The following is a 15101-nucleotide window of genomic DNA, read 5'->3' on the forward strand; positions in this document are numbered from 1 at the left end:
ATTAAACCTCTGCCCCGTGAGCCTCCGGGAGGAAGCCCGCCGCTCCCGCCTCTTCCGCCCGGGCGCGCTGACGTCTCTGGGAAATCGGCCAATGAGAGGTGGGACCGGACCATCGTCCTCGGGACGCGGGGGAGGGAGGTCAGGGCGGAAAGTCCCGACCGAGCCGGGGCCCAGCCTTTGGCTGCTCCACACCTGGCAGAGACGGCGCCTGGAGGAGAAATAGGCGCTCCCAGGGGCGGGCAGCTCGCCGTGACTCTCCCCCCACCTTAGCGCCCACCAACGCCGGCGCGCTCCTGTCTGCGCATGCCTGGCACCGCGGCGAACTCTCCGTCCCAGCATGCCCCGGGCCCGGAATCACGCGGGGCTGGTCTGCCTACTCCGGGCGCACGTGGCTCGTTGGGCCCCCAGCCGGAAAGATTGTCTGGCGCAGGCGCACTAAGGTAGGAGGGCCCGTGGGGACAGAGGCGCCCCCTGGAGGCTCCTCGAGGTCCAGTGGACGCTTCTCTCCGCCACTCCGCACATACAGATATACGTGCGCACGCGCACTCTGGGCCCGGGGGATTCGGGCGCCGTATGGCGGACTCCGAGTGGTCGTGGCGGGAACGCGAGCCTGGGACCCAAGAACCGGGGGCGGGGGCGGCGTTTTGGGGACACCCCCGCGGGGGAGGGGGCGGGGTCTTCCTGGGGGTGGGGCCTCGGGCAGGAAGCCCGGGAGCCGATCCTAACGCGACCTTCCTGGTCCTGTTCCGTCCCCTCCCGGATCCAGAGCCGCTGCCCGACCCCCAGGTACCCACCGCCGGCTCCGGGGGCTGGGGGCCAGGGCGGACCCTCCCTCAGGCTGCCCGCCCCCTGCCCAGCTGGGTGACCAGCACTGGACAGGGGTCCCCCCAGTCCCCACGGGTGACCAGAAGTGGACACAGGCCCCCACCCCCCACAGGTGACCAGCGCTGGACGCAGGCCCCCCCCCCTTCCATGAGTGACCCAGATGAGTGTTCAGCATTGTGTCCTCGCTGGTCCTCCCGCTCCCCCACAACCGCTCCCCCCAGGACCCTAACTTGTGGCCCATCCCATCCTGGGGCAGTGCCAGCCCCCTTATTCTCATCTTAGAAGAAAACTGAGCCTTACTTGGCCCAAGATGACAGGGAATTGATAAAGCTGCTGTGTGTAGCTCATTTTAGATAGAGAATTGACCTCATTTGATCTTCAAAATCACCCCGTGAGGTAGAGCCTTTGATTGGCCCCATTTTAGGAAACTAAGACTGAGAGAAAACAAAGGACTTACCCAGCGTCACACAGGTAGTAAGCATCTAAGGCAGAATTTGAACTCAGGTCTTCCTGACCCAAGGACAGTGCTGTATCCAGAGCTCCTCCCATGCCTCCCCCAGGGCTTTACTGGAGTCCTCCCAATCATGGACACATACCTGCCTCCTACTGACAGAGAAGCTGGGCCTGGTTGGATGCAGGGATATGGCCAGGATGATCTAGTGGCTCCCCCCCACCCCACCCCTGGTTTGCAGAGAGGCCTCAGGGCCTGGGCTGGCATTGAGAGTCACAGAGGCCCAGAGAGAGCCTGGGGCTAGAGACCCCCTGTACCCATACAAGGCTAGAGATGCCCTGAGGCCGAGGACACCCCCTTCTGGGAGTGACGCTGAGGCTGAGCCAGCACTGGAACCCCCCCCCATCCCACCCTCAAGATTCCCCCCATCCCCTCCACTTCTTGGGCTGAATGCTGATGGGGGCCACTGTGCCCTTCTGCTCTCTTTCCTGTCTCTTCTTTCCCTCGCTGTCTCTGATACCTCCTGAGTCTCCGTCTTCTACTCTGTGCGTCTCTGTTTCCATCACTGTCTTCTCTCTGCCTCCTTTCTGTTTCTGCTTCTGTCTTTTTCTCTCTCGTCTCTCTCAGTCTCTTTCCTCTCTCCTATCCCCTTCTTTCTCAGTCTCTCTGTAGCTCTGTCTCTACCTGTCTCTCCTTTCTGTCTCTGTTTCTCTTTGTCTTCCTGCCTCCCTGTCTCCTCTCTTGTCACTGTTACTCTTTCTATCTCTCCATCTGTCTCCTCTTTCCTGCCTCTCCCCTTCTCTGTCTCTCCCCTCCCCTTCCCCCTTCTCTCTGTCTCTCTTCCCTCTCCTCTCCTCCCTCTCCTCTCCCCCCCTTTTCTGTCTCTCTCTTTCTTTTTCTTCTCTATCCCTTTCTGCTTCTTTCTGACTCTTTCCCCTCCCTCTGCCCTCATTTTCATCTCTGTCTCTCAAACAGAAAGAGGGACAGGCAGAGACAGAGACAGAAGGAGAGAAACAGAGACTGTGTCTCTGCCTTGCACTCTTTTCCTGGCTCTCTTGACATCCATATCTGTTTTTGCCTGTCTGTCTCCTTCCTCTGTCTCTGTCTTCTCCTTCCTTTGTCCCTGTCTATCTCTATTTTGTCTCTGCCTTTGTCTTTCTCACTTTTTTTCTTTTCAAACAGCCATCCCCCTGGAGACCCCCAGCCTTGCCTCTGCCTGCCTTCCTGGCACGCTGAGACATGCCCGGGCCACCAGGCATCAGATGGAGGCCCAGGGGGAGGAGGAGGAGAAAGAAGATGCAGAAGAGGATGCTGAAGACTCAGCCGCCTCCCTTCTGGCCAGCGACCGGCTAAACCTGGACCTTTACCCTGGGGGCTGTGGTCTCCTGCTGCACCTGCTCCGAGAGCCCAGCTCACCCCTGCGGCACATTCACTTCCTTCGGCTGAACTGCAATGAGGAGCAAGTTGGGGCTGCCCTGGCCGTCCTTCCCAGCCTCCAGTCCCTCCGCTCACTGGTTCTCAGAGGTGAGCTGGGAGCCCCTCTGACTCAGGCCGGCCTCCCAGAAGAGGCTGGGGGGAGGTCAGTCGAGGGGGTTCTGCAGGGCAGGCGGGCAGGGGCTGCCTCCCAGAGGAGGCTGGGGGGAGGCCAGCTGAGGGGGTACTGCAGGGCGGGGCGCGCAGGCAGGCTGTGGCTCCGTGGGCGTCTGCCACTGTCTCTACAAGGCCCTTTCACCCTCTCACTAAGAATGCTGTGTCTCTGCCTCCATCACACTTGCTACCTTCCTCTTTGACTTTTTGTCTGTCCCTTGAAGGCCTTCTGCCTCTTGGCCCCTCTCTCCCTGTCTCTGTCCTTGTGGGCATCTCTCCGTCCTGTCTGTCCGGCTCTCTTGGCCTGACTCTTGAAGCACCCTGGTGCTCCCCCCATGAGGCAGAGGGTCTGACCTGGCCCCCCATGTTCTGCTCCCCACCCTCAGGTGGGCACCACCGCGATGATCGGGGTTCGTGCCTTCGGGGCTCCCTGACCACGCTGCCCCCCTCCCTGAGTGACCTGGCCCATCTTGTCCATCTGGATCTCAGCTTTAACAGCCTTAGGGTGCTGCCGGCCTGTATCCCCCAGATGACCAGTCTGGATGCCCTCCTGCTCAGCCACAACCTGCTTGAGAGGCTACCTGAGGGCCTGGGCGCCCTCCGGGCCCTCACCTTCCTCTCAGCCTCCAGCAACTGCCTGCAGGCATTACCACCGGGCATGGCCAGGCTGGCCGCCCTGCAGAGGCTGGACCTTTCTGAGAACTGCCTGGAGGTGGTGCCGGAAGAGATTGGGGCTCTGAGCAGCCTCACTGAGCTCAACCTGGCCTCCAACCGCCTGCAGAGCCTGCCTGACTCCCTGGGTGAGAGCAAGGGCGCCCCCTGCCTGTGTGTACACCTTCCCCATCAGCCAGCTTCCTGGGCACCTGGGAGGAAACGAACCCGTTGGGGTCGTTCCTTCCCATGCCCCCACCCTCCTGCCCCGCCACCCCCTGCAGGAAGACTTCCTGGGGCATTCTTCCCTCCTCACCCTCTCGGGGGCAGGGAGTCAGCCCCGTCACCTGCCCCTTCTCTGATCCCTCCAGATGGGGAGGAAGTTTTGGGGGAGGGGACAGAGCCCCCAAGGCCCCTGGCCACCACAGCATTGTGGGGGGGTCTTGGAGATGCACTGGCTGGAGGTTCCCACTGACCGCCCCCCCCCCCCTCTCAGCCAGCCTCCAGTCCCTGCGCCTGCTGTTCCTGCCCAGCAATCTCCTGGTCTCCATCCCTGCCGGCCTGGCCCACCTCCCACTCCTCACCCGCCTCGACCTGAGAGACAATAGGCTTCGGGCCGTGCCCCGCGAGATCCAGGAGGCCCCCTTTGTGCGGCTGCAGGGGAACCCTTTGGGGGTGCCTGAGCCCATCCCTGCTGTGCTCCCAGGTGATGGCAGATCCCGGGGGGGCGGGGGAGACCCCTCAGCACTGCTTCACTCACAGGCCCCATTACTTGGTGTAGGAGAAGAGCCCACCCCCAAAGTGTGCAGGGTCCTACTGGCCTCAGATGCAGACAGGTGAGAAGGGGGGCCATGGGAAGGGGCCCCGCCCTCCCCTCAAGTCCAGCGTCTCCTGACTCTGGCTCTACAGTTTCACAGTGACCTCCCGTGGCTGCTCCGTGGCCCTGGCCTGTGGGGTGCGCATGCTGTTTCCCCCGGGTGCCACCGTCACCCCTACCACCGTCCGCTACCAGCAGCTGCCCCCGGAACCTCGCCTCGTCTGGCTGGGTCCCCATGATGCCCTGCTCAGCGCTGTTCTGGAGCTGCAGCCCCACGGGACCCCCTTCCAACAGGTTTGGGGGCTGGGGGTGTTTCTGGGGGGAGGGGGCATCCTAAGCATCTCTAGAACTCTCCAGCAAGTGAGGGGTGTGTGTGGTGACAGGAAGTACGCCTCTGGCTGCCTTTTGTGCCCCCTCGTGCCTGGCATGGCTGCCAAGTTGTGGTGAGGACCCTGAGTGGCCAAACTTGGAAGGACCTGGAGACGCACTTGGAGGAAAAAGCAAAGCCCAAGGTTGGGGGGAGCTGGGGGGGAAGGGGGCCAGGCTTGGGGCCCCGGGGGAGGTTGGGGGGAGCTGGGGGGAGGGGGCCAGGCTTAGGGCCCCTGGGCGAGTCTCTGGCTGACCCCTGCCCCCCTTCAGCGGCTCTGGGCCAGCTGCCGAGTTCCTCACTTCTCTTGGTTCCTGGTGGTGGCCCGTCCAGTGGAGGACAGCTGCTTTGTGCCTCGGGAGGGGGCACTTCTCTGCTCCTCGGGTGACCCCGGGATCAAGGTCATCTTCCCACCTGGGGTCACTGCTGAGCCTCGGCACATCCGCATGCAGGTATACTGAAAGCAGGGGCCAGGTGCCTACAGTCTGAGGAAAAAGCCTGTGCTCCTCACACCCAGCTCTCCACCCCTCTCTTCTCCAGGTGGTGAGGGTGTCAGGCTGGGCTCTGGGCGAAGATAGTGAGGCTGCGGTCAGCCCCCTGCTCTGCTTGTCCCAGGACAGCCCCCACGACTTCCTCTGTCCAGTCACTGTCCAGCTGCCCCTGCCTCCAGGCATCACAGGTGAGACCTGGTTACTGAGCATGGGCCCTTGGCCCTGGGGGGCCTGTGCTCACGGCACCCATGTTCTGGCTTCAGGCGCCGAGGTCCCAAGTGTGGCTCTGTAGGGCAAGGAGGAGGTCAGCCAGAACATCTTCCTTCTTCTCCATTCTTCCTTCCTTCCCTCCAGGCCTGAGCTTGGACCAGACCTGTTTGCATCTGCTGCATGGGGATCCTCAGGTGCTGGCTTGGGATGACATCACAGCCCACGTAACTCTGGAGCTCACACACCTCTATGCCCGTTTCCAGGTCACACACTTTTCCTGGTTAGTGTGGGGTGTCTGGGATGGGGGGCAGGTGGGGTATGCAGCCCAGGCTTTCTCTTCCAGCCTTGTCTCCCACTAGGAGAAATCTCTGTCTGCCATCCTTCCTCCCCCCCACTGCTCTGTCTGCGGCCCTCTTTCTTCTCACCAGCCCTCTGCTGGCAGCTCCTGCCTCTCTGGGGCAGCTGTGAGCCCAGCCCCTTGGCCTCAGGTACTGGCTCTGGTACACTACCAAGAGCTGCGTGGAAGGCCTGGCCCGCAAGGTCTACGATCGCCTGCGTCTATACCGAGTGAACTTCATTGCCCTGCAGAGGCGACGAGACCCGGAGCAGGTGCTGCTGCAATGCCTGCCTGGGAAGAAGGTGAGGGAGGGGCCGGGGGAGAGGCAGTGGGCAGGGCCTGGCCATCAGCAGGGGCTCCCTGACCCTGGTTCCCCCCCCCCAGGTAGAGCCCACCCTGAAGAGGCTGCAGCCGAGGTACCGCGGCCCCGAGCCCTCTGACACAGTGGAGCTGTTTGAGGGCGAGCAGTTCTTTGCCGCCTTTGAACGCGGGATCGACATCGATGCTGGTACGGACCATTGGTGGGGAGCCCCAAGATGGGCACCAGCCCTGCCCCTGGACCCTGGGCCCCGAAGGCAAGGAAGGGGGCAGGGGCAGGGCCTGGGGACCCACCTGTGCTTGACTTAGGATCACCAGGGACCCAGGGCCCAGACACCACCAAGAGCCCCTGGAGCTGGAGACCCAAGCAACATGCATCAGGCTTTCAGCTGCTTACTTTACATTCAATTGGATTAGGCCAGATGTTCACCCCACCCCCCACCCCCCCAGCCATGCACACTCATACACAAGTAAGCAGACACATTCGAGCATGTGTGTACATACATGTGTACACACACATATACACTCATGCCACAGTCATGCATGTATGCATATACCCACATATGTAACACACATGTACATGTACATATAAACACATATACAATCACACACACATATATATAGACACATTCATACACAAACACACACACATATATACATGCATACACACTCACATATTTACACACTCGCATATGCCATATACATATATATCACATTCGCACATGTATACATACACTCACAGGTACACACATATATATTTTGCACACGTACACATATCGCACATACACACATCACAGTCACATATACATACACGCTCACACATGTGCATCCCCATGCACATACATGTACCATGTACACTCACATTCACACACTGCATACACTCACATACACACGTATATACTTTGCACACATCACAGTCACATATACATACCCACTCACATGCACACCCACACACATCACATGTGTACACATATGCACATATATACACACTAACCCCCAACCCCCCCCACACACACACACACACTCTCGGGTCCTGCCCCTCCCTCCTACCCATTGTCTCTGCCTCTGTGCTCTCCATCAGCTCCACCTGTGATGGATAAGCAAACAGGCCCCTGATCCCAGGGCTGCTGAGAGGGGGGCTGGGGGTACTTGTAGTGGCAGTTGTACTGAATTTGGTATCCAAGGACTTGGGTTTCCTTCTGGTGTGACATTGGGCAAGTCTCTGCCTCTCTGTGGGCCTCAGTTTCCCCTCTAGCTTGAACGTTGATTAGCCCAGATTTACTCAGATACCAGCCCCCAGTGATGACTCCTCTGTGGGTCTTTGCCTGAGAAAAGCCACCATTCACCTCATCTGTTTCCATGTTTTTTTTTTTAATCTCCTTCAGCGTTTCCCCATAACACGTGAATTCTGACTTGGGCCGCACTTATGGGGAGCCAGGCTTTGACACCTCTAGCCCCATCCATGCCTTTCAGTCTTTTCCGAAAGAATAATAGTATCAACTTAGAAAACATTTTGCTAGGATATAGGTCAACTCTTCTGCCCAGCATTGCCCTGACTTACCATCTCGGGACCCAACACCTGGGACCAGGCAGCCTTTGGCAGGCACTGCTTCCTTTTCTAAAAGCTCGTCCAGCATCCCTTCAGTCATATGGATGCCATGAGGGGAGCCCTGATCCTGCAGCAGAACAAGGCCTGACCATCCTCTTTCCGGTCCTCTTCCACCCGAGCTTCTGCCGGCCAGGCCCCCCGTGGCCATCTCCAGGGTCCTCAAGGCGCACTGTCCCTCCCCCAGACATTGGCCAGCCTGTGGGGCGCCAGAACTGAGCACTGCTTCTGATGGGATCCGACCAGGGCGGAGGGCAGCAGGACCTGCTCCTGTCGTCCGTTTGACGAGGCTGCCCTCTGTGCCTTCCGCCATGTCCCTGATGGAGGTCCTGGACAGGACGAGGCTGACGGCAGGCCCTGGGGTACTGGCCTGGCCTTCCGCTGTTGACTGCTCAAGCTGGTCCGCCAGCAGGCCCCAGAGGCTGACCTGCATCTCTCCACAGAACTTGTTGGGAAGCCTCCTCAAATGCTTTGCTCAAATAGTGGGGCAAGCACTAGTGTTTCCCTGACAGCCTCCCTCCTCAGCCTGGCTGCTGGCTGGCCTTCCCATTGCTTTCCACATGGTGTTGGGAGTTGAGGGGAGGTCACCAGCCTCTCCTTCACAGCTACCAGGCATCCTCTTCCTTTTTTTAGAAAGCCAGAACAAGCCACATGCTTCTCTGGGGCCTGTGGCCCCTCTGCTCTTCTCTGCAGGCCATCGGAGGCCCTGGCAGTCCCAAGGGAGACACCCGCTTATGTGGGTTGTCACCATCCCAACTACGTGAGGGTAGGCGTCCCCTTTCCCCCAGTCCCTCTTAAAGGGCCCTCCCCCATCACCCTGGGCTTTCCTCCTGCACCCAGGCTCTGGTGGGGAGAGCCCACACCTGCCAGTGCAGTCTCAGGACTGTCTGAGGCTCAGGAAATCACTTTCCAGGCCTTCAAGGGACCCAAAATGGGTCCTGGCATCATCATTGTTATTATTGTCCACACTGATTAATTTGTTAACATCGTCCTTGTTATCTGACTTGCAGTCCAACTCATAAAGCCTGAGGCACAATCAGAGAAGGGCCCATAGGCTTCCCAGCCTGCACTTTTTCTGCACCCTTTCCAGAGCTCTAGGGACAGGTGAGACCATTGTGCTGACACAGACTCTGTGACGATGACGTCACTTCTTTCCAGGGTTCCTTCCAGTCTGGCTTCAGCAGCCAGGTCTTCCTGGGGGCCTAGGATCACTCTGGGGGAGTCGCTGGTACCCCCACCTTTTGAAGATGAAGTTAGCCTTGAGGCGAGTCACATATTAGTGTCTCCACTCTGCCCACTATGGCGAGGTGAAGCAGACCCTCCGACACTGGGGCCTCATCTCTCATCCTCCTCCTTGGTTTGACTCTGTCCCGTCCCCCCATCCCCATCCCCCCCCCCGGCCACTCTCAGCCTGTTTCCTCTTTCCTACTTTCTTCTGAATGAGGTCTGCACTTCCCGAGTGCTGAACCATCTCCAGTCCTGAGGGATATCTGGCCAGTGGGCCCAGATGGCTCTGCGGGAAGAAGCCAGGCTGGGGACCTCGCACAGCCCTCCCTCCCTCGAACCAAACCTCCCTGACATCCTGGTCCTCTTGGAGAACGAAGGACAAACACGACAACACTCCCAGAGCCCGATGCTGGCTGCGAGCGCCATCCCTCGGAGGCCAGCGGGCCTCCGGCTGCTGTTGCTTGGCCAGTTTCTTCAGAGTTGGTGCCGTTTGCGTGCAGACGCTCGAGGCCAGAGGTTTTTTTACCTGCTCCTTTCTGGATCTCAGTTCCTGATCATTCCCGCTCCTCTCCCCTGCTGCCACTGTCCAGGCTCGCCAGGACCATGAGGACCATTCTCTTTTCCGTCCCTTTCAGCTTGAAGCCATCTTGCCTAGATACTGAAGACTCGGTGGATCCTTCCTGACCCTTGGGGGATGCACTCTGTGCCTTAGGTTTTCAAGCTGTGGCCCAGAAACCCAAATCCTGGCCTCAGTCATTACCACCTACCCTTTCCAGTGTGTGGGAGAGAGGGGAATGCCCCCACGTGTCCATAATCAGAAGTGTGTTTCTCTTTTTGGTTTAGCCATGTTTTCTGGAGTTCTGGTGGTCCCCACAGGAACCCCCAGGAACAGAGAATGTTCTGGTCTGCTGCCCCTCTGAAGGCTCTCCACTGTGTCGGGGAGTTTCATGGGCCTCCTGAGTCCCCTTTCCTCTTCAAATCACCTAACCCTAAGTGCGTGCCTCTGACTCCCCCAGATCCCATTCCTTGTTTTCCTCTGTTCATTCCTGGGAGGAGAGAACCTCCTGGTGCATCCCCCACCGGGCTCCTTTCTCCCCTCGGGCAGCCATCTCAGTCCCTGCACATAGGTAAGGGTCTTCCCTGGTGCCGGCCGGTGAGCACGGAGCACTGCTGTGCAGGTCACACACAGTGACCTTCCCCTTGCTGGCTCCCGTGCCAGAAGACATCTTGGCAAGGCAGGAGGAAGAGCCCGAGCCACAGATCTCCAGAACCATCCACTCTCCTGGAAGCTGGGCTCAGGCAATGCGCGCAGCATCCAGGTTTTCAGCCTGGTGTGGGGAGGGAGCTGCCTGGTGCTGGTGCACTGAGAGTTGCCCAGGACGTTGAATCATTTAGTGACTTACCCAAGGTCACATAGCCAGAATGGGTCAGAAGCAGGATCTGAACTCAGATCTTCCTTGCTGCAAGGTCAGGGCTCTACAGCCTGCTGGAGTGTCTAGTTTGGGCCTCCTGACAAGTAGTGTTATCCCTAGTTGGCAGATGAAGAAAACAGGTCCACATCAGTCTAGCACCTTGCCCGGGGTCATATAGTTTAAGGGTCAGAGGTCAGGCTCGAACTGAGGTCTTCCTGACCCCTGTCCTGCCCTGGCCTTTCATGAGACTGTTGTGAAGATTCGGGGAGTGAGCTTTTGGGTTATTCTGGCCAATCCCTGCAGATCGCCCAGACTGTGTGGAAGGAAGGATTGCCTTTGTCTTCTACTCCCGCCTAAAAAATATGAAGGAGATTTATGTGACATCCACCGTGGACAGGAAGACTCAGGCAGTGAAGGGGCAGGTAGGTTACTCAGACCCCTTCCACTTCCCTCCCCAGACAGATCAGAACCAGGGGCCTGGCTATCCCACGTGGCCACCTCAGGGGCAGGGGGAAGGGAGAGAGGAGGGGGCGCTGACATCCCTCCACTACCTGCCGGCCTACATTCCCCTCACAACCATCTCCAGCTGCCCCTCTAGGGCGGCTAGGCTGGGACCAGAAGTATTGCTGATTATCGGCTTGCCCCCTTCAGGTGTCCTTTTACCGAGGGGCAGTGCCTGAGGCTGTTCCTAAGGAGGCTGTCCAGAGGCGGAAGGGCCCAGATGCCCTGTGGCTTGCCACACTGCCCATCAAGCTGCCTGTGAGCATGGGGTGGCTGGGGAGGGGCGCAGGGCCCAAGATTCATCATGATAGGAGGTGCAGCCAGGGGTCAAGGAAGAAGGGAAGGAAACAAGCATTTATTAAGCACCTACTGTGTGCCAGGCACTGTGCTAAGAGCTGTACAAACATCTCCTTTGAGCCTCCCACTGTACAGTTAAGGAAATGAGGTTAAGTCTAGAGGCTAGAGTCATACAGCTGCTAAGTGTCTGAGGCTGGATTTGACTTTGAAAGTCCACTGCTCTAGCTGCCAAGGGGCCTCATGGGAGGTGGGGGAGGGGAAAGGATCAGTTATTGGGCAGGGATGCCCAGAAGCAGCTGCTAAGGGTAAGAGAGTCACGTCTGCCCTTTCCTATGTGTTGGACAGAGGCTACCCCAGGGGGGAGGGCAGGGTCCCCTGGATGGGCTGACCCTGGCCTCCCTGAACCTGGGCAATCCTGAGAGTGGTTTCCTGACCCAGAGCAACCTTCTGACAGTGGCCAGTAGGCTTGGTCCAGACTGGCAAAGTGTGGCCCTGCACCTGGGCCTCTCCTACCCAGAGGTGCAACGGATCCAGTACTCATACAGGTAAGGGGGAGGAGCCAGGGGCAGGGAAACCTCCCCCTCCTGGGGAGACCAGAGCAAGGGACCACCTCTTCCCCTACATGCTCCAGGAAGAGGTGGCCCCTACTGGGGCCTTCATCGAGTGTGGCTTCCTGGCCTCTTGGGGTCGAGGGAGGAGGAAACAGGAAGGGTCACAGCCAGAACTGTGGGGGCTTCATGTCCCTGCCCCCACAGGGATGACCTGGATGGGCAGATCCGACACATGCTATTCTCCTGGGCTGAACGCCAGGCCAGGCAGCCAGGCAGCATCCAGCAGCTGCTAGAAGCTTTGGAGCAGAGTGATCGCCAGGACGTGGTGGAAGAGATCCAGGCCATCCTGGAATTGGGCCGGAATAAATATCAAGCATCCATCCATCGAGCAGGCCTGGCCTCCGAGGCAGAGTCTGCTAGTGCCAGAGCCTAGGGCTCCCAGAACCTGCTTCGGAAGGGAGCAGAGATCGCCAAAGAGTTCCTGCTTTGCCCCAGGCCTGCAGGGACAAGACAGAGAGAGGCTCCCTTCTGCCAGACTCACTCAGGCCCTGAATGGACACGGCAGGACAGAGGGACCCTACTGGCTGCTGTTACTGCTCCTCAGTATTGGTGGGAGAATGGTTACCCAGTAAACAAACCGGATCTGTGGGGGGGGATGGGGAGCTGCGGCCAGAGACCCCCTGATATTACCCCCTCTGACGGCCAGCCTCCTGCCTCTACAAATTCTTGTAAAATGTGTGTCATACAATCTCGATGGGGCCTTCATTGCTCCCGGGCACTCTTTTTCTATCCCAGAACTCATGGCATCTCTTCCAGAAAAAATGGAGGCCATTTGCTGAGAGCTCCCTGTTCTCATCCTCCTCCTCCTCCTCCTCTCACATCACCCAGATGTCTTCTTGCACATGGACAAACAATCCCATTCCATCCAGCAGATTGCCCTTTTGTCATTCCACACTCTCACTAATCTTTTATCTCTCCCAGTCTCCTGGCCACTTCCCTCCCATCTACAAACATGCCCATATCTCCCACATCCTCACATCTGACGGCTTCTTCTCAGTCTCTTTCTCTGGCTCTTCATTAGCTGTGGGTGTCCCGCAGAGTTCTCACCTGATCCTCTTCGCCTGCCCAGGGAGAACTGTGGCCAGCAGGCCAAACTGGCCGGTGCTTTGCCAACCTCTGTGAATGTAGAGTCTGGACTTAGCAATCTCAACAGCCTTGGATTCAATGATCACCTCTGCTGTGAGGATTCTCATTCTCAGATCTGTTTATCCAGCCTTAGCCTCTCTGTTGACCTCCAGTTTACAATTCCAACTCACTTGTTGGACATCTCAAACAAGACAGCCTCTAAATATCTTCTGTCAGCCCATTAGGTACCAGGCAGTATGCCAAGCTCTGGGGACACAAAGGGAAGCAAAAGCCAGTCCGAGCTCCTAGTCTGACTGGGAAGACCACATGCAAACAACCATGTACAAACAAGTTATAGGAAGGAGAAATTGGAAATAATTGGGGGGGAGTAGGGAAAAGCTTCTTGTAGAAGGCAGGACTTAGGGGAAACCAGGAGCTGGAGAAGGCGAGGGAGGGCATCCCGGGCATGCAGGTCAGCCAGTGAAAATGCCTGGAGTTGGAAGACAGTGTCTTGTTTGAGGAATGTCAAGGAGGCCAGCATCACTGGGGAATGTGGAGTAGGGATAGGCTAGGGGGTTTCCAAAACTGAACTCATTCTCTTCCCCGCAAAAAATCCCCTCTTTCTTCCTCACTTCCCTATTACTACAGAGGGTGTCACCATCCGGTCACCTAGGCTAACCCTCTCCCCTCCCCTCCACACCCAATATGGTGCCAAGGCTTGTCTATTTCAGCCCTGCACTATCTCCCCAATACATCCCCTTCTCTGACCCTGCCCCTGCCTTGGTACAGACCCTCATCTCCTCATACCTGGACTATTGTAATAGCTTCTGGGCCTGCCTGCCTCCAGTCTAGCCATCAGTTGTCAGAATGATCTTCCCTAAAGTGCAGGCCTGACCATGGCACCCCACTCCTACTCAGTAAACTCCAGTGTCTGCTTATCACCTCCAAGACCACATATCAAATCCTCTGGTTCAAAGCCCTTCATAAAAATCTGGCCCCCTCTTCCTTTTCCACTCCTTTTACACTGTGCCACCCATGCTCTTTAATCCAGTGACATGACCTCCTCCTTGCTGTTCCTCAAATGAGACCCTGCATCAGTGACCTCCAGGCATTCCCTCTGGCTCTTCCCCCAGGCCTGGAATGCTCTCCCTTTTCATCTCTGCCTCCTGGTTTCCCTGGCTTCCTCCAAGGGCCAGCTAAAATCCCCCCTCTTTGATGATTATCTGCCCTCTATCCTGTCTGGATCTTGGACTTAGTTATTTAGACAGGAAGCTCTGGGATGACAGGGCTGTCTTTTACCTTTGTATCCTCAGCATTTAGCTCAGTGCCTGACTCGTAGTAGGTGCTTAATAAATATTTGTTGACACCTGGCTCTCTGCACACTCCTCCCTCCCAGCTTGTGCTCCCTGCTGGGCTAGGGCCTCCAGTTCCCTTGAGACATGAGGAAAGGGGCCTAGACCCTGGCTTTCTGTGCCAGGCCTAGCTGCTCTAAGTCTTCCCCAGGCCCCACCCTCAGTGGAGCTGGGCCTTTCCTCCTAGAAACCTTGTACGTGAGGAATAGCCCGGAGCAACAGAATAACAAGCAGGAGGCCACAAGGTTACCAGTGCCCACGGGGTGGGGCAGGGAAGTTAGAAAGGAAGCTACATCCCTGTCAGACCCAGTGGCCAGTCACCCTGCAGGGAGACAGAGTCATAGGCCGGGTCCTCCAGAAGCCCCCGGGCCTCTTGGCCAGGGATTCAGTGCGACAGGGTTGCAGATGGAGTTCTGAGGGCAAAGGAGGATGGAAAGAGAATCCGGCCAGAGCAGCAGAGTTGGGGGCAGGGGGCACTCCTGGCAGAGGGAACTGCCCGACATAAGAAAGTAAGGGCTAGGGCTTGAGAACGGCTGCCTGGGAGGAGCCCTCCCCCAGAACAATAGGGTCAGAGAGTTCACGGGAGCCAGATGTTGGGCCTTGGATGGCAGGCTGAGTACGGATCTGATTCGCCAGAAAAATGAGCCGCAAAAGATTCCTCTTCCCCATCCCCCATCCCCCCCCCGACCGACCGACCCACCCCGCGCTTGCCCCCGGGCAGGACCGCAACTGCATCCAGGTTAACTTGGCTTGCAGGGCTGACGAGGGCTCAGAGGACAGTGTGTCCGGGCTGTCTCAGGAAATGACAGGCCGCAGTGCCTCCCGCTTGCCCTGGAGAACTCTTGGAGGTCCTGCTGCGGCCTAGGGGGCCCTCAGGAAACAGTCATCTCTGACCCAGGTTAATTGCTGCTGGGCTCTTCCTAGAACCTCGCCCCTTCCACCGGTCTGCACTAAGCTCAACTGGACACCAGGGGGA

At 58.2% G+C, this 15101-nt stretch overlaps 1 protein-coding gene across 11 annotated transcripts; it reads left to right on the forward strand.

The window, feature by feature from the left end:
- The first annotated feature begins 14 nt into the window (after positions 1 to 14).
- PIDD1 (p53-induced death domain protein 1) lies at positions 15 to 14144 on the forward strand. 11 transcript variants are annotated; one of them, XM_020979340.2, is made up of 16 exons: positions 15 to 440; positions 767 to 937; positions 2459 to 2800; positions 3250 to 3663; positions 4011 to 4350; positions 4424 to 4625; positions 4715 to 4843; positions 4971 to 5150; positions 5239 to 5377; positions 5544 to 5679; positions 5842 to 6038; positions 6125 to 6244; positions 10603 to 10721; positions 10951 to 11058; positions 11443 to 11642; positions 11853 to 14144. In XM_020979340.2, the coding sequence occupies exons 3-16, from the start codon at positions 2539 to 2541 to the stop codon at positions 12079 to 12081; spliced, it is 2775 nt and encodes a 924-aa protein (XP_020834999.1). In that variant the 5' UTR covers positions 15 to 440; positions 767 to 937; positions 2459 to 2538; the 3' UTR covers positions 12082 to 14144. The 11 variants fall into 11 exon arrangements, 10 of the variants coding, with proteins under 10 accessions (XP_020834999.1, XP_020835000.1, XP_020835007.1 ...); XM_020979343.2 differs by lacking the exon at positions 15 to 440 and having other exon boundaries at positions 678 to 937; positions 4011 to 4220; positions 4296 to 4350; XM_020979344.2 differs by lacking the exon at positions 15 to 440 and having other exon boundaries at positions 679 to 937; positions 4011 to 4220; positions 4296 to 4350; positions 5888 to 6038; positions 6121 to 6244.
- Positions 14145 to 15101: the final 957 nt, after the last annotated feature.

The sequence above is a fragment of the Phascolarctos cinereus genome, unplaced genomic scaffold (assembly GCF_003287225.1).
Source record: "Phascolarctos cinereus isolate Bilbo 61053 unplaced genomic scaffold, phaCin_HiC Scaffold_9;HRSCAF=440, whole genome shotgun sequence".
Taxonomy (NCBI): Eukaryota; Metazoa; Chordata; class Mammalia; order Diprotodontia; family Phascolarctidae; genus Phascolarctos; species Phascolarctos cinereus.